The following is a 23,957-nucleotide window of genomic DNA, read 5'->3' as shown; positions in this document are numbered from 1 at the left end:
AAAAGAGATGTAATTATTTAAGGACACAAGTAGGTGTCGCATATCCAAATCTAAGCTTTTAAATTGTAATTGTATATTAGTCTTTATGTAGATATACATTGTGAAATGAGAATCAAATAGTTAAAAAAAGCATTTAATCATATAAACACATAAGTAGGTTACGCTAGTTTAAATTATAATTGTATATTTATTCAGATGTACCAATAATATTTAAATAAGTAGGAAAGGCATTAATTGTCCAATGACACAAGTAGGTTTTGCTACTTCAAATTGTAGTTATATATTTCTCTTTGCGTACCTTGCAAAATAGCAATCAAATAATTAGAAAAAGCACTAATTGTACAAGGACACAAGTAGGTTTCGCTACTTCAAATTGCAATTGTATATTTCTCTTCGCACACCTTGCAAAATAGTAATTAACTAATTAGAAAAAGCATTACTTATACAAGGACACAAGTAGTTTTTGCTACTTTAAACTGTAGTTGTATATTTCTCTTTGCGTACCTTGCAAAATAGTAATTAAATAATCAGAAAATTAATTGTACAAGGACATAGTAGGTTTCGCTGCTTCAAATTGCAATTGTATATTTCTCTTCGCAGACCTTGCAAAATAGGAATTAAATAATTAGAAAAAACATTTGATTCTGTAAGAACAGAAATAAGTTTCACTAGTTCAAAGTTTCAAATTATAATTCTATATTTATATTCATATAGATACACCTTGCAATTATGATTAAATAATTAAAAAGAGAACTATATAAAGACAATATGTTTCGCTAGTTTGAATTTACAGTTTTAAATTGTGATTGTATATTTCTTTAGGTACATATTAAGTCTGCTCATAAGCTCTGTTATTTTTCTATTTTAACCCCCTAAGAAGTTAATACATGTATACAAAAATTCCCTCAAACTGAACTTTAAATATTTAAACTCAAACTTTTTATATGATATACTAAATTTTTAGAGGATGAACCAAGAATTTCATCCTAATACTTCATTTTTGCAACGTATAATTGAACATCTCATAAATATATAATAATAAAATTCATACAACAATTAATTAAAATTTCGTTCCAAGCAGTGCTCGCACTTCTGCAATTCGCAGTAGCAATAAATTAAGAAATTTCACGTGCCAATTGTTCCGCTCCTTAATCAATAAGCAAGATTTCGATCGTTTCGCGTGTAACTGGCATAACGTTTCGCATCAGCTTTTAATTTCCTAACGAATGCGTTCTGGTATTGTTTACATAACTATACCACGTAATAATTTTCTAAAACAAGCACGGGCTCATTGCGGGAAACTCGTGTTAGAAAGCGTACTGTATAACCTACGTAAATGTCAACAATCATAATAACTAAAGGAAAGCGAATTAATATAATTTTATTTTTATTCCAACGTTTATTTATTTAGTTATCGATATCCTACGATATCGTTGCAGTAAAGTCTTTTTTCCAACGAAAGATTAATGCATAATAGGAAGTAACAGGAGTTTCTACTTTCGAAAGTGGGACACAACGGGTTTAGAATGTTTGCTACATTTGAACGATCATTTGCGATTTTATTTCCTAAGAATTGTTTTTATTTCGGTCGTCGAAAGCGACACGAACTGTCACTAAAGAGAAATGCACGAAATTTGCATTTCAACGAGCAAATGTTACGCAGAAACTGTTCGATTATACTTTCGATGCAGATTGCTGTGATTTTAGGCGATACGATGATGGCGCGTTATAAATTGCTCGCAGTTTTAATTTACGACTTAAAATGCGCTTTTGCTGCATTTGTATGGTGCTTTAATGCAAATCTTTGATCGAGACATATTTTGTAATGTTATGTAAGAATATGTGTTGTTATATAAGAGTATTTTACATACAGAAACGTGATTTATTATTTTTCATGCATAACAATTTTCATGTGCAATTTTATAGTTTCGCAGAAAATTTTAGTTTGAGTCTTTGGAATGTTACCAAACCATCAAACAGTTAAATAGTCAAATTTTTAATAATATTTTTATAAACTTTACAATTATTATAATTCTCAATGTTGTAAGTTTGTAGATAAATAAATTTTATAAATTTACCAAAAGTTCAAAATTCTCAGTATCGAGTGTGACCCGCGTTTAATCGTCAACGCGATGCATGTACATTCGCGAAGCTGTGAAAGTCTGAATTATTCTCCGACGTAAAGTCCGGTCTCCAACGCACCGAGCGTATCGTATTATTTCCATTATTTTACACCATTGTGCGGTCAGCGATCGCTGCGTAGGCGTTTCGCGATACTCTCCGCTCGATGACAGCTGTTCAGCTGGAAAAGTATCGTGCTGTTCGAGCTAACCGACTGACTTCTTTCGTTTCTGGTCCACGAACCATGACGAAGAAACTGTTTTCTCGTCCTGCGAGATGAAACGCACTCCTGTTGTGGTTGCTGACTGGATTTATAAAAATTATTTGGACAGGGGTGTATTTGGAAAAATGTCAGTTCAAGACTATCGCTGAGGTATTTTACTATTTTCAGTTTAAGGAACGTATTCGAGACTGCGACGCACAGCTGCCGACATTTCGAACACGCTTCACGAAAAAACTCGAATATCTCGGCAACGTTAAGTTTCAGAAACGCACCTCGGCACTTTCATACGAATACGTAAATCCATCGAAATCGATCGTAAAAATTGGACATTTGGAAACAAAGGTGACATCTACGCCTCCAAGACCGTTCATATTATGTAGTCTTGAACTACAACTGTACCGGTGTTGTTTGAAATAAGCGAAGTATTTAAGCGGACAGAGTTTGTGAAACGCTCTGCATAGTACTATAATACTTTTTGGACCATCTTTCTCCTTTAACGTCTTCCTATATCAGTACTGGTAACAGAGTTCACTCAGTCACGTGAATCAGCCTGTATATTTAACCCCTTGCACTATAATTTATTTGTCAGGTGCATCAGCCAGAACTAACCAATCGCAGCTGCAATATTAAAACAGATAAAGAAAGTTGAAATGTTATGTCAGTTTGGTATTATGCAATCGTTGACTATGCAAATTATAATAGGACTTGAAGTTCAAATTGAGGCGTATTAAAAATTCGAGTGAAATTGATCACGGCTGAAGTATGAGTGCGTCATGAGTGCACCACAAGTGCGTCATCAAGGCATCACGAGTACACCCAAGTGTTATGAGTACACCATGAGTGCGTCATCAGTGCACCACAAGTGCGTCATGAGTGCGTCCTAAGTGACCACAAGTGCATCACAAATGCATTGTGAGTGCACCATAAGTGCGTCATGAGTGCGTCCTAAGTGACCACAAGTGCGTCATGAGTGCGTCCTAAGTGACCACAAATGCGTCATGAGTGCGTCCTAAGTGACCACAAGTGCATCACAAATGCATTGTGAGTGCATCATAAGTGCGTCATGAGTACACTACAAGTGCGTCACAAATACGGCTCACCAATAATATTTTTCCTCACGCATAACTCTTATTAAAAAATAGTAATTTTGCCTCACTATATGAGTCATTATTCATAAAGAAATTCCTCCATACACCAAGTATGAATTACTGAAAAAAAAAAGATTAATTCCGTCACGGAAGGGTTAATACCCTAACCACAATACCGAATTCGACACACATCATACCGAGATCCGTTACTCAAACTCGATGACCAAATAAGGAAAGGCTCTGATACGATGATATACATTAATGCAACGAAGCTCATTCTATTACGGCTGCCTGGTACTGTTTCATCATTAATATTCGATTAACCCGCATCCCGTGAACATCGTGAACAATGCAGTCGAGAATCGTGTCTCCTCTTCGGAGTTTCGGCTCATGAACGTCCGTAGAACGGCCTTTCTTTCATTTATTTACTTCTTTTAGTATAGGGGCATACTTTTAGATCACGGATACATGATTTTGTATGGAAATGTATACCGAGGTTGCGAAGGGGGTTGGGATATTTGAAATTCATCGAAATTTTCGTATTTGTGTATATGTAGAGGTACACGTATCTTAGATTTAACAGTTCTTAAATATACAAATCTCCAATTTTCCAATTTGAAAATTCAAGGACTTGTTGATTTAAAAATTTGAAAACTTGTCAATTTAAAAATTCGCTGATTTGAAAAACAAAAAGGATTTGATACAAAAATTTGTTAACTTGAAAATCAGCAAGTTAGATAATTTCAAAACTTATCAATGTAAAGACTTGATAATTAAAAAACTACCCAATTAAAAAATATCTAGCTTGAAAATTGTTCAAACGTTCCTAAGTTTATAAATGCAAGAATAGTGTCCCTCAAATCAATTTTCCAATGCACTCGAATTACAAAAATCTGCAAAAACTATCAAAGTTCGAGCATTACCCAAAATTTTCCCTCGTCGCCATTTTCTCTGGTCCCGCCATTTTAACCTCCCGCTCATATATTTCACCAAAACGCCCATGTCCCAAACCTTTTATTCACGCACGTGTTCGCAAAGCAACCAATTACGTTACTCAGAATTATGCAAGGAGGAACGTAGTCGTATGCTAATCGAAACGAAAAGAAATCAGGGTATACCGATACTCATTAGGTTCGTACGTTGCCAAACACATACCATGATCCGAATTATTTAGATCACTCTCATTATCTCGGAGGTCAGGGCAAGCTGGAAGTAAGAATAAATTCCAGTCAAAGACTTTCACGTTGCGTAACCATGGCTTCCCTTTCGTTTTACACGCACTCTCGTCTGTGCATCGGCGTGTAATCGATGCTGTTTTGCGGGGAAACTGATTTGTTTATCAAAACTCAGGTGTATCGAAATCTTCTGTGGAGATTTCGGAGGAGATGACGTACTTCAAAGGGGATCATTTGATAATTTTGAAATTTTAGGAAACTTGCACTCGAAAGTAGTTTTGTGTATGACCTACGACAAAAATATATATAACCTTTTTTGTAGAGCCTTTTATGTGCTTCATTTTTTGTTTCAAACTTTTTTCTCTAAAATTAATATTTAGTGATATTTGATAATTTTGATATTTTGGGAAATTTGCATTCGAAAGTAGTTTTATGTGTAACCTACGACAAAAATGTATATAACCTTTCTTGTAGAGCCTTTTATGTTCTCCATTTTTTGTTTCAAACTTTTTTCTCCAAAATTAATATTTAGAGATATTTGATAATTTTAATATTTTAGGAAACTTGCACTGAAAAGTAGTTTTATGTATAACCTACGACAAAAATGTATATAACCTTTTTTGTAGAACTTTTTGTGTGCTTCATTTTTTGTTTTAAACTTTTTTCTCTAAAATTAATATTTAGAGATTTATTCAAAACTGTATAAATGTTTGAGGGTGGCTATGAGACTAAGGAAGCTTTATGGTCGAAAATTCTGTTAGGGACTATTTTCCCTAACCAGAGAAGAGTGAGATTATAATATCAGCGCCATTATAAGCTTCTGCATTTTGGAACTGTACCAAAAATTTGTCTAATACTGTTTAATATTATAAAAGTAAAATAAATTGTTAAAATTAAATATAAAGTATATTGTTAAAATTAAACATAAAATAAACTGTTAAAATAAATTATAAAATAAACTGTTAAAATTAATCATAAAATACACTGTTAAAATAAATCATAAAAACAAACTGTTAAAATTAATCATAAAATAAATTGTTAAAATAAATCATAAAAACAAACCGTTAAAATAAATCATAAAAACAAACCGTTAAAGTAAATCATAAAAACAAACTGTTAAAATTAATCATAAAATAAATTGTTAAAATAAATCATAAAAACAAACTATTAAAATGAATCATAAAATAAATTGTTAAAATTGATCATAAACAAAACAATTAAAATAAATCATTCAATAAATTCAATATAAAATTTGTTCATTTCTTACAAAACCACATCCAAGAAAACACAGAGTTCCAAAATTTATTTTTCATCCCATTCGACCCTTGTAGCACATTTATTGCAGCAGCTAACATACCAATGAACATCGAAATTCGTCGACGAAATGTTCTTTGTACAATGAAAGTTCTTGCACGAAATTTATTTCGTACCGTTAAGTGTCGAACAGCCTGTTTGTCTTTGGGGAACGAGATTGTAATTTAATCTATCCAGGTCTGAACAGTGTTCCTCATAAAACCGGACACGTTGTATAGACGATAAAACACCCACGTTAATACATTCGTGGAAAGGACGTTTCGCGGAAAGGACAATCATTGGTACTCGCGCATTAGTACTAGCTGTAAATCAATTCAAGATGGCTGAAATACGATGTAAACCACTTGCAAATCGATTCAACGATTTATACGCCAGCCCATTGTGTCCAGTGAGCAAGGGACAACTGGCGTGTGTTTAACATTCGGCTATAAATTATCAGATGAATCGTATGCGTTCTGCAAATCGTTAATAAATTATTAACTTAACTGTGATGCGTGTTTTTTAGAGATTTTAGTTGGCATTGTACCTGTTTTTGTATGACGGATTGGTTTTTGAGCTTCTAGGAGGCAGTTTTTGTGGAGGCGGTTTAGAAATTGAGATTTATGGATTTTTAGAGTTTGAAGTTGAATGTGGAGATTTGGAGGTTGGAGAGATAACATTTTCAAGTTTAATGATTTAGAAATTTGAAGATGTGGGTGGGTGGGAGTTTAGAAATTCAGAAATGTGGATTTGCAAATTTTTGTAGTTTGAAATTGAATAATGTGAAGATGTGGAAGTTGGAGAAATCAAATTTTTAAGTTTGATTTAAAAATGTGGAGATGTGGGTGGTTGGGAATTTGTGAATTCAGAAATGTGGATTTAGAAATTTTTGTATTTTCAAATTGAGTAATGTGAAAATTTAGGTGTCGAAAAAATCAAATTTTCAAGTTTGCAAATTTACAAATTTAAATGTAGGTGATTGGAAATTTATAAATTCAACTTCATTTACAAATTTTTCTCAAATCTATAAGTCGAAAAATTACCAACCTGTGCCACAGGTTTTCTCAACATATTCTAACCTAATATTATAACCTAACCTAACCTCAGCACACAAACCAAAAGTGTCACCTGAAGTATTAGATTTCTACTAAAAAAAGAATGCATGTCACAAGCCTATTACAGGTACTGTCCAGTAATTTAATATGATATATACCTTTTGAGATAATCAGTATAATTTAAATTAAAATGACATGCAAAGAATCTAGCAGTAAGGTTATCCATGAAAAACTAATTCCATTAAACGATCACAGCAAATCTTTACTCGAGTTAAGTGAACCGTTTAATCCATGCTTTGCAAACTGAACATTCCAGTCTGGTGAATGACAAGACTATAATCTATCATATCTATAGAAGTTCAATGTGTATTTGTATAGGTTATGTCGTTCCATTGGAAGTGGGATTTCTTGAATTTTTGAAAGAGTTAAATTAAGAAATGTTTATATAAAAAAATATGTTAACATCCGTCATCAAATATTTTTATATCAGAAGGGATTTCATGTAAATAGATTTTTTGTGGATAAAATGAGAGATTTCGAGGTTATGTTCTTTTAGAGTTGAGTGATCAAGTTTTGTTACAAATTATAATAAATTGTAAGGTATGTAATAAAGTGTAGATGGAGGTGCTAATGTAGATAATTATAAAAATGACTGAATTTCACTAAACAATAAAATCCTATAATTTTCTTATAAATTATAATAAATAGCAATATAATATAACACATGCATAAACCATATAAAAATACTTGCACAGAAAATTATAAAAATTACTGAATTTCACTAAACGATAAAATCTTATAATATTCCTATAAATTACAATAAATAATATTATATAACACATACATAAAAATACTTACACAGAAAATTTATAAAAATTATTGAATTTCATTACAGATCAAGTCTCCATATACTTCCTTACAAATTATTATTATGTAACGCACACAAGACTATAAAAATTACACAGAAAATTATATAGATCAATAAACATCACGAAAGATCCTATTATTTCCCCACAAACTACAATAAACGTCAGTATTACACAATTCGTACAAAATCCACATAAAAACACTCGTACAAAAAGTTACAAAAACCACTGAATTCCACCAAATAATCAAATCCTATATTCCCATAAATTCCACCAAGCTACATTATGTAAAGAATAAAAACCCCAGAAAATTGAAAAGTTTCACGCAAGATCATCATAAAACTGTCTCACTCAATACTGCCTTTAATAAACGTCCAAATAAAAAGAGGCAGAAGTATCGTTATCTCAAACCGGCCTTAATGAATGCAAGCCTCCAAACCTCGTTAAGGGAACCCATAAACCTAGATGTTCGTTTGGTCTGTCCGAATCAGCGAACTGGGTCAAATTGACATTGTGATTTCGCAAAAAGTTATTAGCCGACGTGGGGGCTTTAACGGCGGGGACGCGAGTTTATGAAAGGCCGGTTTTTCATCGGGAACTGGAACGCTGTTTCCACGTTACAACGGTAACATTTGTCACGTTCGTATCAGAATGAACGTAGCACGTTAACGAACCACCGTTCGACCAAACGAGCCGTGGAATGACGTTGCACCGGGCCTGACACAAATGCCATGGCTTGCGTGTCCTTCCACGAGAAAGCGAAAATTACTGGAACTGACTCTTTCAACTGGGAGATGATAAATTCGATAATGAATTTGATCTGCGCGCGACGATTGAAATTGAGGCGTATTAATTCGAGTAAGATAGATCACGACTGAAGTACGAGTGCGTCATGTTTGCGTCTTGAATGGGACACGAGTGCGTCATGACTGCGTCACGAGTACATCATGACTACGTCACGAATGCGGTACAAGTACGTTATGAGTGCGTCACGAATACGTCATAAGTCGTAAGTGCGTCAAGAGTGCACCATGACTGTGTCACGAATGCGGTACAAGTGTCATGAGTGCGTCACGAATGAGTCATACGTCGTAAGTGCGTCGAGAGTGCGTCATGACTGTGTGACGAATGCCGCACGACTGCGTCATGAGTGCGTCACGAATGCGTCGTGAGTGTGTCCTAAGTACGCCAACAGTGCGTCATGAGTGCGTCAAGAGTGCACTAAGTGTGCGTCACGAGTGCGTCCTAAGTGCGCCAACAGTGCATCATGAGTGCGACATCAGTGCGTCACAAATGCGTCCTGAGTGTGTCGTAAGTGCGTCATGAGTGCACCAAGAGTGTGTCCTAAGTGCGCCAAGAGTGCGTCACGAGTGCGTCCCAACTGCACCAAGAGTGCATCACGAATGCGTCATGACTGCGTCACGAGTCAGATTCGTCAAAATAGTGCAAGGTGTCATGGACCTGACACAGGCTTGCATGTCCTTCCACGTGAAAGCGAAAATTACTGGAACTGGCTCTTTCAACTGGAAGATGATAAATTCAATAATGAATTTGATCTGCATGCGTCGAAGCGTGGAATTAGGATTCCCAAGTGAATATAAGTGGATATCCAAAAAATGAATTTGACTTTAGAGTTTATTTTGCTATGTTGACTGTTCGAGTCTCTCCGAAGATTTTTTCGTGGGTACAATTTTTGTGACATTGGTGAAAACAGTTTCTGATTTTCTATTGGTTTAGCTGGAAGGTGGAGATGGAAATGCAAGTGAGTGGTTTACCTAAAGTGACCGTAGCAAGTAATAAAATCCAGCTATCGTGAATAGAAAAGTGCAAACAAAAGACTACTGCTGAGGGTTCAGATGTGACTGACGATAAAAATACTCGGTAGACTTGGGTCTTATTGCTGTTGGGGGTGAAGAATTGATTTGAAATGAAGGAAAAATCGTTAAACTAGCGTCTTGTGGTGAGGTCTGATCCTCTCGGTGTAACATTCCTAACAAAATGTATCAGGTGGACGTTTAATATTTGAATGCGTTCAAATATTATGAACATGCATTCCTAACATAAGGTGAATAATATGCGAACGCGTTTATTGCAGGTTGGTTCTCCGTTGTCTCGAACAACAGTGGTACCGGAAGCGCCAGGGTGTACAGAAGAGTGGGTGCGTTGGTTCGAGCCGGTGTTCCGGCGTTCCTGCTCGCGAAACCTCTACGTGCCTACACGCTAACACACTCGAAGATGGGTAAGTTTAATAACTTTTGATCGTCCGGGTACACGGTTGCTTCACAAATGACACGTAATTGCACGTTTCATAAGGGGAACGGTTATTCCTTTCGCTCATTAAGAAGTTAGTCACTTAGTTACAAGAAATCGTGAAGCAAGAAACGGTTATGACATGAATATGCGATAATATAATATAATGAACAGCTATAACGTATAGTTGTTCATTTACGATATTGTGGACGTTTTCAATGCGATCATCACGTCCCTGCAATTTTCTAAGATTGCACTGAAAATAGTGTTTGTACTCGTCATGTCGCTTCCAATGATACAGCGATTCGTTAATTGTATTCTCCACGCTTCTTTTTGTTTACGTGACCCGAATACTTGTTTTCAAGCTTCTTTTGTATCATTTTTTATCTCAACCTGTTTCGGAGAAAGATAAAATTTTATTATTCGATGAACATTGCTGGCATTTTAGGCTGTTAGCATTTTAGCTAGCATTTAGATAGGTCTGTCGTTAGTTTAGCTCATTAGCTAAGTTTTAAATATTAAATATTATCTGAAGCATCTTGAAGCCTTAGTCTCAAAGTTGATCTACAAGATACCACTGTCTAAATACTCTAAGATCATTTCTAAAGATCCACATGTCCATATTCTCAAAGTTCCACATTTCAGACTACATTTCCAAGGTACCAGACTATAAAATGTTCAAAACAACCAAGCTCCACATTTTCAAAATCTAAAGATCCTCACATACTCAGGTCTAAGAGTGTCACATTTCAAAGTACATTCCCAAGGTCCCAAACTGAATGTTCCACACCTCCAAGTCCACATGTCCCAACATCTGAAGATCTCCAAACTCCATATTCTCAATGTTCCACATTTCAGACTACAAGGTCTGACTTTCCAAAATGCCAAACTATGATTGTTTAAAAATTCCAAGTCCCACATTTTCTATAACCCCCAAATCAAAATCCTCAGATCTATTTTAAGCCAGGAATATAGGTTTCCCCAGGGATGTTACAAAAGTGCCACATATCAAATGTGCCACATTTGACCTATGTCACATATCCTTTACATTTTCAAAGAGACACATCTGCAAAGATCTTCCAAAGGAGTAAAAGTTGGAGGACGATTCGCTAGGAAGTTCCGGTGACGTCGAAGGACGAGTATGGTGTCCATAGAACCCCTGTTTCGCGCGACCATAATCGTTACTGTGCATAATGGCATAACACCGTGTGTATCGTAAGAACCCCGGCGGCTTTCACCGGGCCGCATGCCTGTAACGTTACGTGCTCCTCGCCTACGTTCAAACGCACGAACAAGCCCGACATACACTCGCATTAACAAACACATTGACATTCGTGTCACGGCCAGTGGCTGCACCCAAGGGAATATTCCGAAGCGTGGATCGTGCGTGAGTGCATGTGGCTCTGTGTGCACTCATGCCCCATTAGTGCACTGTATTTGAAAAAAAGTCGAACGGATATTAGCAGAATTTAAATAATTTGAATTCGAATGAGATTTGTACGGTGTGTAGCTCATGAGTTGGCACGTCGACGTGAAACACCCCAACTATTCTATTTCGACAAGTAAACTTATTAGTAATATTTCAAATTTAAGTTGTAGTATACTTTATATATGAACACTAGATTGAATCCCTCAAATGATATTTTGAATGACAAAACTTGTAGAAGAAATTTTTGTAGAAATATCAACTTTAAGTCAAGGAATCTTAGGCAGTTCATCCCTGCTTTAATTCAAATTTAAATATAAGTGACCAAACGTCCTTAAACTCAGTGTCAATATAATGAATAAAAAGATAAAGTCAGATGAACATTTTCTGTTACAGAAAATGGAAACTTGAGAGCCCACTACACGAAAACCACAGTGCGTGCCGGAGAAGTGCTGCGACTCGCCGCGGTTTTTCAAGACACCAGGAGAGCGCCGGTCAACGGCATTTCCGGTGTCGTTAGCGGCGTTCCGGAAGGCAAGAGTTCAAGGTCGTCGGAACGAGATCAGTATGCTCAGTGCCTAGATTCTCATGGGCACGAACTTTTCGCCCCTCTATCGGCGAGAGGAGAGTTCTATGCCACCTGTCAGAGCGGGAGTCTCGATACCGGAAGCGACGCTGTGTTATACAGGGTCCATCAGTTGGCGAGAAGAGATCTTCCACTTAGGGTAACAAATTTTATGTAATTTTGGTAGTAAATTTATATTGATCGTGGTACGATTAAATTGAGTGACTACTTTGGTAATAAATTATTAAAAAATTTTTTAAATTAAGAAATTGGTATGTTAGGTAAAGTTAAGTTACATTATTATAGGATGCTATACAAATGTTGTGTGCACACAATACTGCATATAAGAAAATGGAGCTCAAACAGATTTCATTTAAAATAAAATAAAAAAAGTTTTAGCAAAATAATTTCACATATAACCCTTAATTTATTAAAAAAAAAATTGACTAAATATTGTGAATACCTGACATATATGTACATATGACACAATACATTTGGATGATACTTCAATGTTAGCAATTAATTCATTATTAAAAATTTTGCATTAAAATCAATGCTTATAGACTTGTTAACAACAGCACTGTTTCCAAATTACAAATGAACCAAATGTAATAAAAAGCTTGATAAATTTTGGTTAACAGGTGCGATTAGTAGCGGGTCCTCTGCCAATACCTTTGCCACGAGATTATAGCGGACTGATGCAGCTGGAGGGCGCAACAAGGGGCCCCATAGTTTTAGGATGTGCTGTTCCTTTGCTACCCGAGAGACCTTTACCAAATTCTACCGTCCCTGAACTTTTGGAACTAGTTGCCACGGGACCAACAGCTCCTCGAGTTAAAAGGGCACGGTTAGGTTGCCCTTCTGAAGCGAGATTGCTGGCGTCGCCCAAAATGCAGCGGCTACTTTCAGCTTGCAGGTGAAAACTGAATTTTTACTATTTTAAATGATTTAGTACTTTGAGAATGTTTAAGTAACGACAAGGGTAAAATTATTATTTATGCAATGATAAAATAATTGTTCGCGTAACAGTGAAATAAGTAATATTATGAGGTATATATTAATATATGCATTATAATAATGTATATAAAGTATATATTAATGTATAATTTGACTATAACATACATTAATATTTAATATGTAACTTATAATAAATTAGGTGTTCATGGATTATTACTATAATGAAACATGTACTTATACATTAATTATTATGAATTAGATGTCAACTTACTTATTAATTATTACTATATTATATGTTGAATTAGATATTCACTATACATATGTTAACTATAACTATACTTAACAGGATGGTCCACATATGTGACCATATGTTGGTAAATTCAAAACATAACTAACACTATTCCTACCGCGACCGGTCAAATGACCGTTTTCAAAATTTCGATTAGAATTTCCTGTATAAAGCGTAATTGAAACGCCTTTAAACTTCGTGACTTTTCCTGAAACATGCATATAATACTTTTTTCAATATTTATTTCGTTCTTTATTGTTTATTTTTTGAGAAAAATTAGTAGTCTGTCTTACCTACCACGACCGGTCATTTGACCGGTAGAACGATTTATACCTTTTTGTAATAGTATTCTCTCAGAGGCTCAATTCCGAACTTATAAATACGTTATAAACGAAAGATAATGCAGTTTTAGCATGATATTATCCAAAAAGTGCCTTCCAAGTACTGCTTTACGGCTCTTCCAAGTGTATATAGCTTTCGCTCGCCTATCGGTCTCGCGGTATTTATTTGCCTGATTGGTATTCGACGCAGTCAAGAACTTAGGATTTTCTAACACTGTCTCATTTACTATGATTATAAAATAAATAAAATTTTAGCCGAAGGGGACGCCCAAACGTTTTTTGATGAATTTGAAATCAATAAACTCTTGCGACGCGAACATAGAACATCAGTACGTCAAAGTCACAAGAAGTATATTCAGTAGTTTTTTATTATTTTGTATTTCTATTCTATTATTATTCTACCTGTATTTTATGTTGTTATAAGTGTTGTTTTATGTGTTATAAGTGTCATTTCTAAAAAACTAGACAAAATCATCAGTACTTCGCCGTAAGTTTCACATTTTATCTTTTATTCATTTCTTCATGTATTTGGATTTACATTTATACATTTTAGTTTTTATTTTGAATAAAATTTATTTTCAGTTGAATATTCATGTCCCAAATGTCAAGTTTGAAGAGTGTAAATTCATTATTAGAAAAAATAAATGATATTGATGAAGAATGTACCGAAAATGATCAGGAAATTTTTGATATTGAAAATGACAGTGCAGAAAAACGTAAAACATGTCAAATTAGATATTGCAAAAATAATAAAACCAACAAAATTTGTCTGAAATGTAAAAAGTATGTATGTGGAAAATGTACAATCGAGAGGCCTATTTGCAAAAAATGTGGTGAAAACGAATAAAGTACATAGTATATACTTCTAAATAAAAGAAACTATATTTTTATATTATTAAATTGGCTATTATTTTCATCCTATATTAAAAAATATAAGTTGTGCTAAAGACCGGTCATTTGACCGGTCGCGGTAGGAATAGGTATACGTGAAGTGTCGGTAGGAATAGTGCTAAGCATACACTCACATATCAGTATTCTTCAACAGATTGCTATAAAACTTAGATACAACTAAACACTGTTCGAATTCTCATAGAAATGTTGGAATTCTCCTTGAATTACAGAAGAGCCCTAGACCAGCGAGCAACAGAGCCCCGAGTAGCGCCTCCCAAGCCCAGCAGCACCAGCGGCCAGCTAAAAGAACTGCACCTGAAGGAGATCAAATCGAAACCAGAAGCGAAACCGATCCTCCAAAGTCTGAAAGAGGGTTTGGAGCACATTAAGAGAACAACGATCAGGGATCGCAGCAACAGTCGGGCTAGTAGCAACAACCACAGCTTCCTCGACCGGATATCGAGGATAGCTCAGGGTGGCAGAAGCAGAAATCCGGCGAAGAAGTCCGCCTCGTTCACGTTCGCTGTTCGTCCGGAAATCGGCATGCGGACAGAAAGATACGCCAGTTTGGAATCAGAGACGAATCTGCTTCAAGGTTCGCAGTCCTCGAGGCAGCAGGTTCAACGATCGGTCTCCACCAGCGTGCTGGAGGTACAAACTCAGCAGGATCTGGATCCTCCGTACTCCAAGGTCAGAGATAGCCTAACTCCGTTGCCGCCCACTCCGCCTTCCAGGACAGAGGAGATCTACGCCGAAATTTGTGAACCGACGAACGTTAGCCCGCCAGAGGAAAAACCTCCGCCTGGGAGCGCGGACAAAAATAAGGGTTACGTGAAATTGGCGTTGTCGCAGTCCGAGATTTCTGACGCGAACACTTTCGATGATGAAGAGGGAATTTATAATACGGTTTGTTGATCGTGAATGTTCCGCGCGTTCTGCGGAACATTCTGCAACGAAGTGCTTTCTGGAGATCTTTGCGAGTTGGAGACTCGAGTTGTTCGAAGTACTGTGTGTCTCACGAGAAGTCGCGCGGCGATGATTGGTCGGACACGCCCACAATTTCTAGTGGAGCAGGAGGTCGATTAGACAGGGCTGTGAACTGCGTAGGTGTGTTAGGAGCTTCTTGGGAGGCACGCACGGTATTTGCTATGTACTGGAAGATTATTGAAATGGTGGCTTTATTGGTTGAACTGTGGATATGGACGGTAGGTATTGAAGAGTAACGAACTGGGTCTAGATATGAGTTGTTCACAAGACTTGCGATTTGGACATTTGACCTTTAGCAAACTTAAAAATTAAAAAATTTCGTTTGTATTTTCGAAGGATCCTAAACTATTATATAGCAGACCAAATCTACCAAATTAAACCACCATAAATTACAACATCTTTCAATCTCATTCCAACCGAAGGTGCACATAATCATTTCCAGCCTCCGAATCACGAAGACCAATCTGAACAATTCCTAATTATTTCGAACAACACGAATCAGAAGGCTCGCAGAGGGTGGTCGTCACGTGCCCGGACACGGGTCGTCAACGACCCCTAACACGGTGAACGTTAAAGGTTTAGTCTATCAAATTAGAAGCACCTGGTGGCAAAACCGAGAAGCTCCGGCGATCCTTGTCTCTCCCACGAGAAAAGACAAGGACAGCAACAATTTCGTCGACGCGACACGTTCAAGCGAACAAACAATATTTTCTCGTACTTTCTTTTCCAAAGTATTCTTCGCTTCATTACGCGGCTCCGTACCGAGCCTGATTTTGCAATTTGCCCTTTGAAATGTTATAAAAATATATTTTCGTTTTTAATCAAATTTTGAGGGTCGAATTGCAAGAGCTCTGTATCGACCTGCGCTGTACGGAGAATATTTTGAAAAGGAAGTACGAGAAAATATTGCTCATTGCTTGAAAATGCGTCGGCAAAATTGTTGCTGTCTTCGTTTCGTTGCTCTGCACTGTTTCAACGAATGTCCGCAGTGGAGAGACAAGGATCGGTTTCTCGTATGTCGCCGGAGGATCAAAGTCGATTTAGAGTTCGTTTTACTAAACCCTTTGACACTGAAAACGCTATAGCGAAGTTCATTGATAGAGATAACGCGCGACTTCCTGGCTAGACCTGGAAGAACCGTTCGCGCAGAAACAGCGCTGCGCGGCGCCTACGGAATTTACAACGCCATTTGCCGAAGAAATTATCCTCCCTAAGTCTTTTTCTCCCCTTTTCCCGCACGGTGTTCACCACAGGGAACCGGGCGAAAGATTTACAAGGCTGTTGACCGGGGAAAATGATCGCGTAATTACGGTCCCGCGCGTGTACGGCGGATGTAGCGGGTCTCTACGGGACGCTGCGCGACTTCCGGTACCGAGGAATCTGTGCTGCGAATCGATATGATTAGCGTTGTCTGATAACCCGTATTCGATACTTGAAAAATAACAAGTTTTCTAATAATTTTCTCAAATTTTGCGTCTTTCTTTCAAGTACGTAAATGGTTTTATTATCGGACGTATTAAAAATTAAGTCTTGAATAATCTTTGTGAAAATAGTTTTTAAAAAAATGACTTTTCCTTTCTAACCCTATTAAAAAATTGTTATGATTGTTGTACTTTTAGAATTTATTTAGGGACTTAGCTGTAAATAAAGAAACTAAAGACATATCTTAATTAATGAGAAAATAATTATTTTCAATATATTATTAACAAATTGCCTTGTGAATCTTTTGCATAGATTGAGGGTGGATAATGAGATATTGTATGGCTTTTGTAAATTTGTTGGTAATCTATAGTGCAATGGCTGAAGAAGACTTACAGCATTTTGTACATTTGTTAATACTCCACGTACTGGTTGTGAACGGCCACGAGGAGAGGTTTGTAATTTTCTTACTGTATAGTTATTATTTTGAAATACACTCATTTGCAATTAATTTATGGAACAGTTTAATTGTGTCCAAATAATTTCATACCCATTCCTGACTTCTTTTCATGTTTGTCAATTATTCCTTATCCAACTACGGTTTTTACAGATTTGAATTTAAAAAATTCGAAATATTTTAATTAATGACTTGCAAAATTTTTATATTTTCAATTTTACAAATTTTTAAGGTTCAGAATTTTCAAATTTCTATATTAGTCAATTTTTAAATTTTCAGATCATTTTACTATATTTGTGTTTTTTTAAATTTCTTTCTAGATTACTAAAATTTCTATTTTTTATGTTATTGAATTATTTTCATAAATTCTTATATTGAATTTTATAATTATAAATATCTATATTTTTATCCCATTGATTTGATTTTGATTTACTGTCCCATTCGTTGTCCCGCATCTGATCCTGCACACCCGGTGCCTGCCCGCATTTTATCCGCCGGGCAACTAATCTGCCCCCAGCCGGTCTCGAATAAAGTAAATCACGAAGTTAAGTGAAAAAATGGTAACCAAACAAAAATACCCCCTTGAGGATCATTCTATGGGGAATTCCGAGGGCAAAGCAGCATAAAAGGATCTTTCGAGTCACGTAATCTGCCCAAGGAATCTGCCGGCGGAATTTAAACGATCTCGAAGAGTTCTGGGAACAGGAAATTGCTGGTGTCCTTGGAAGGTCTAGGTCGTCGAAATTGCCCAATTCAATGGACAAAGCATGCTTCAACCTAAGAGTAGGTACATCAGGAGGTACCTTTGATGTTCGGCAGACTGTCCCTTTAAATGGCTTCCACGGACGAGCAGGAAATTTAAATCAAACGAATTTAATTTCAACATCTAATAATTTTGTCAATTTTTTGTATGTCACTAATATTGCCTTTTAGAGTAATCAAATTGGAATAGAAAATAAAAAGCTACGAAAAATATGCTATAAAAACAATAAAGATTTCACTGTGTTATTTCAAATCCTTTCCACATACGCCCAAAAGACTTCAAATTATCACAAAACTTCTAAGTTATGACCCTAACCCCATAAATCGTCTAAAATCGACCAGCCATTAATCTATTAACTCGTTACGCGAGGGTGTCGATTTCCTTTCCTTTCCTGCGATGTTCCAAGTTCGCGTGACGATCGCAGCGATCGTTCTTTAAACGTGTGATTACATGCATCGAGACGCTTCGGGGAAGCTGGAAAGCCGGAGATGCAACCGGGATTACGAACGGCAAGAAAAAAGAGAAAAATCGCGAAATGGGCAAAGGGGTTATGGAGGGACCAGGCAGAACAGGATCCTGTCACGCTCAAAAATCCCTGAGAGGCATAATCTCCTCGACGTTTTTCGAGTCCTCCTTTTCTCCTTCGACGACTCGTCTATGGGAACTGCGCGTGTTGTTTGCGGATTCGAGTGAAAGCGTTGCATGATGAAAATGAAGAGTGAACGCTTTTGCGGATTGCCTAGCGCGTTCAGGCGATGTACATTCTGTTTTATGAAATGAGGTCTGAAGGATTTTTCAACTCTTTCACTAAGGATACTTGGATCAGAATTTAATTAAGGGAGTAAAGTTAAAATCTTATTATACTGTTTACTCAATTTTTGGAGAGTATAGTTACAATTATAATTTTTAAGTGGCTGTGTTTAATGGAGGCTTCGACCCCTGACCCCCGTTTGTAAGGGCGCTTTGGCATTTGTAGGGTTTCGCATACTTCAGTCTAAATTTCGTCTTTACCCAACGATTGGTTTATTAAGTATGAACTATCAAGAGCACCGAGTGCGTCATAATAGCGTCATGGGAGCGTCATGAATGCGTGATAATTGCATCACGGGTGTGCTAGGAGTGCGTCATGAAAGCGTCATGAATGCATCACGAATACGTCAGGAATACGTCACGAGTGCGTCGTGAATGCGTCACGGGTGCGTCTTGAATTCGTCACAAATACGTCACCGGTGCGTCATGAAGGCGTCAGAAGGGCGCCATGGGTGCGTCACGAGTGCGTCGCGTTTGCGTCGTGAATGCGTCACGAGTGCGTCACCGGTACGGCATAAATGCGTCACGGGTGCGCCGTAAATTCATCACGGGTGCGTTACAAATGCGTCATAAATGCGTGACGGGTGCGTCTTGAATTCGTCACGGATGCGTCACAAATGTGTCATGAATCCGTCATGAATGCGTCATGAAAACGTCATGAAAACATGAATGCGTCACGAATACGTCACAGTACTGTAGGACAAATTACCACAACAAGGAACTACTTTCCTCCTTCAACACTATGACAAGAATTCATAAAATTGAAGAGAAATTATTTAAAATAAAAGAGGATGAAATAAGTAAAATTAAAAGTGATTTGATTTATTTACTAATTTAGTCGAATTTGAATATATTCATGAAAATGACTAGCCAATATGTAATAGCAGTCCCGTTTCCTGAACACCCAAGCCCACGTGGTCATTACGCTTTCATCTGGTTCATGTAGCAGCCGGTTCACCCACGACCAAGAAAATTGAAAACGCCGAGACGATAAACACACCGGCTGGGCTCTGACTTTGAGGAATAATAACGCGAAACGATCGTCAGCGGCTATAGGTCATTAATGTTTTACGAGCACGTAGCGAGCACAGCTGCGTCTATTCAATTACAACTAACAGGGAGAGCCACGAGACTCTCTTTTTCTCTGTCGGCCGGCGCAGCGATACCCGCTTATGTCTATTAATATTAACGGCTCGAAACAACGATAATAACGCAGAACTATAGGGATGCTGAGGTGTTTTCCTTGACCATGCCGACTGGACTGGTGGTCCCTGATACTCCGTAGAATAAAAGGTGCATTGTTATGGGGTGATCCGTGGCTGGTGCTTGAAATGAAGATTGCAGATGGGTCGATTCTGTTTCTTCCCTTTCATTCGATACATTCCGCAATTGGATATTAGGTACGATTATGTTCATTATATAAATTAATCTCGTACATTGTGCGATGTTACACGTTGCGGGATATCATACGAGTAGCAATAATCGCTAGCGGTCGCTGGGGGGCAGGAGACCCTAGACACCCCTTTCAGCACTTTTGATAATTTTGCTGGGGGTTTTGGCATATTTTGAGAAAATTTGATCCCCTGATAAAACGTCGTATCTCTTATGGTTTGGCCTATACGTACATAGGCATGAGTAGTCAAGGTGGTATCTCATAGTATTTTGACTCGCGTTCGCTAAGGGTCACTCAGACCTCATTAGCCACTTTTGACCATTTTTCTAGGGGTTTTGGCCCGTTCTAAAAAAGTTTTGTTCTGTGAGAAAAAGTCGTATCTCGCACGATTTGGCTTATATGTATGTAGGCATGAGTAGTCCGAATGGGGTGTCATAGTACTTTGACTCACCTACACTCGCTCATGGTCACTCTCCCTCACAAGCCACTTTCTCACAATTTTTCTAGGGGTTTTAGCCCATTCTGAGAAAGTTTGCTTCCCACACAAAAAGTCGTATCTCTCATAGTTTGGCCTGTACGGATATAGGCATGTTTGGTCCGAACAATGTGGCCGGGATGAGGCTATACATCGGTATTTCATCTTAAATTGAATTGCATTGCATTACATATTACATTGTTTGTTACTACATATTACCTTACACGTTACAACTAAATTACATTACGTATTACGTTATTGCATTAATATTACAATAGCCAAGCAGTATAAAAATTGGAATCGTCATATTTCAGTTAAGACGTCCGCTAGTTGCCTCCAACTAAAAACTATTTCTTCACACTTACATATCCACATATCTTATTCAACCGACAATTTTAATAACCCGTAATTGTTATCATCCCGATTACCAAAACAAAAAATTAAAAAGCACTCCTCACCTCGCCAATTATTGGTATCACACCATGTGCAACGGTGGATCTTATGCAAACAGTGAATCACAAGGACGAGATACGTTCGTATCGATCGAGACAACGGCGCTATCGGAGTCCGGTAATCTTGGTCCACGGGTACATATTTCAAGATCGGCATGCGTGAACGATCTCATGGCCGTCGGGTTGCCTTGCGGTCGTGTAACTCGCCTTTACAACGTTAATGCGACGGCCGCAGAGCGTAGCCTATCATATTTCGCAGACCTGCTCGACTGATAGACGAGCCGTGTTTTAATATGCAAATTAAAATGCAAATAATCCGCCTACCCCTTCCCCCACCACCTTCGCAGAAATTTTACCCTAGCTGTTCCCAACTATAAGCCGGCCTAATCATCCCTGGAATCAGTTTTGGGACGTTTTTGCTGATCTACTTCTTTCGAATTTTGCTAATCCTTTCTTGGACTTTTGCTCTATTTTATCGACTAGTTTAATAGCTTCGTGTGTTTAGTTAGTTAGGGAATTCAGTTAAGGATCTGTCTCAATTTAGTTACGGAATTCAGTTAGGGACCTTGAGTTATTATTCTCATTACCAATATTTAAGTACTTAATTTTTACTTACAGTGAATTTCTTTTTCTACTATCTGATTTCTTTTTAACTATCTACGTTTAAGAGGTGAAACTTAGTCTACTGATAACTTGGAAAAAACCTCGTCGGTAAAACAAAATGGCGGCCCCCTGCGAGTACCTCGAGAAGCCATTTCTTTAATTCTTCCTCAAAAGTTTGAAAGACTTATAAATCTGTAAAGTTTTATTTAAGTTATTCATATGATCGGAAGAAAGTGTTCTACTTCGCAATGCGGGTCAGTTGTACAAGTCGCATGGTAAACATAACCTGAATACGATAGAACGGAGAAAGCAATAATAATACTTGTCTTTCATTGCTCGGAAGCGTAATGAGGCGTTTTTGGATCGACGATGACTGTCGATGAACGTTGAAAGTAATGTCTAGGAAACTTTACTACCCCGTTAGCGTTTTACGGATGACTTGAGAAGGTGATCCGGTGGACTGAATTTTATGGGTCTCGCGCGACCAACTTCTTCAATTGCTAAATTGATGCTTGTTCGTCGCTACCGTTGTGCTCTTTGCGCGATAATAGGATTTCGATCATCCGCAAAAAGTGGAGCTATAAATTGGAAAGGGAAAAACGCGATTTGATTTATCTGATTTGTAAACGGGTAATAACAACTTTCGACGTGTAATGAAATATGGATTGTATAATTTAGAGAGATTTGTATTGATGGACTGTACAGTTTTTCACTTCTAATCGGTTAGAAACTTATGTACAGAATCGCTACTGTTATTTATGAGATTTCAGTTTTTAATTTTTAAATTTAATATTTTGGTTAGGTTAGAAATTCGTCGCAAAAAAAAAATTTTTTTTAAATTTGATAATTTAAAGAGATGTGTTTAGAAACTTGGTAATTTGATAATTTGATCATTTCATTTGACCATTTCATTTGACCATTCGATCATTTAACAATTCGATCATATCACGCACTCGTGAAAACGTGATTATGTTCGAACACCGATATCGAATTGTAAATGTACAAAATTGAAATTCTAATTCATACAGCAACCGTTTGAACAACATTTTAATGCATGTACATTTGAAAACGAACGTATGTCCATATGTATATTCAATGAATACAGATGACTCGTGGAAGATTGATAGTTTTAAGATAATACGACACTTACTGTTTCAACGAAAACAAAATTTTCTACACGAAAGGGTGAAACGTGTCACTTTCAGTATGAGAAATACTGTTTGATGCTAGGCAACTAGAATCTGTGCACGTTCGACCCATCGTTGATATTCATCTTGTGTGTTTTTCAGATACAAACACGATTAAAATAAAAGGGACATGCTGACACATGTTTCCTTAGGAGCCTTTCCCGTTTAACTGAATAACATCAAGATAATCTGTGATTTAAATTGAATCTGGTTTTTCTAGTTACCGGATGTGTCTGAACATTGATAAACTTTGGTTATTAATATTTATACATATATACATCTTATTACTGTATGAAACTTGTTCTGTGTGTAATTATATTTTTGTGTTGAATTTTATGGTTTGGAACGGAGACATTTTTTTGGGAGAATTTATTATTCGAGTTGTTACAATTTAGCAATTTATGGGATTGACTGTTAATAATATTAACGGTATTTGAAGGTGTACATTGGATAAAGGAAATTGGAGTTGTAAGAATTTATAGATTTTTGAGGACTCAATTTCAAATTGTTTAAATTCTTGACTGAATTTTTGCTGCTTTAAATTTTTGTGGTTCTGAACTTTTATGTTAATGAATTTCTAAGTCTATAAATTTCTGACTTACTAATGTTCGAAATTAACAAAATATCAAGTTATCAAATTACCAAATTACCAAATTACAAAATTATCAAATTACCAAGCTAAGTTGTCAAGTATCAAATTACCAAATTATCAAATTACCAAGCTAAGTTGTCAAGTATCAAATTACCAAATTATCAAATTACCAAGCTAAGTTGTCAAGTATCAAATTACCACATTATCAAATTACCAAGCTAAGTTGTCAAGTATAAAATTACTAAATTACCAAATTACCAAATTACAAAATCATCAAAT

At 36.7% G+C, this 23,957-nt stretch overlaps 1 protein-coding gene across 2 annotated transcripts in view; it reads left to right on the top strand.

The window, feature by feature from the left end:
* LOC100882954 (uncharacterized) overlaps window positions 1–17,457 on the top strand; it is a 62,127-nt gene extending 44,670 nt beyond the window's left edge. The window contains exons 3-6 of one of the 2 annotated variants that reach the window (XM_003703512.3): window positions 9,917–10,060; window positions 11,894–12,222; window positions 12,704–12,978; window positions 14,771–17,457. In XM_003703512.3, the coding sequence (XP_003703560.1) occupies window positions 9,917–10,060; window positions 11,894–12,222; window positions 12,704–12,978; window positions 14,771–15,455 (1,433 nt within the window). In that variant the 3' untranslated portion in view covers window positions 15,456–17,457. The remainder of the gene's footprint in view (window positions 1–9,916; window positions 10,061–11,893; window positions 12,223–12,703; window positions 12,979–14,770) is intronic. The other variant, XM_076540389.1, reaches the window with a different exon arrangement.
* The last annotated feature ends 6,500 nt before the right edge of the window (window positions 17,458–23,957 follow it).

This window comes from Megachile rotundata, chromosome 15, assembly GCF_050947335.1.
Source record: "Megachile rotundata isolate GNS110a chromosome 15, iyMegRotu1, whole genome shotgun sequence".
In the NCBI taxonomy this organism is placed as follows: Eukaryota; Metazoa; Arthropoda; class Insecta; order Hymenoptera; family Megachilidae; genus Megachile; species Megachile rotundata.
Note: the sequence above shows the minus strand (reverse complement) of the source record. Positions and strands in the feature narration are given on the sequence as shown.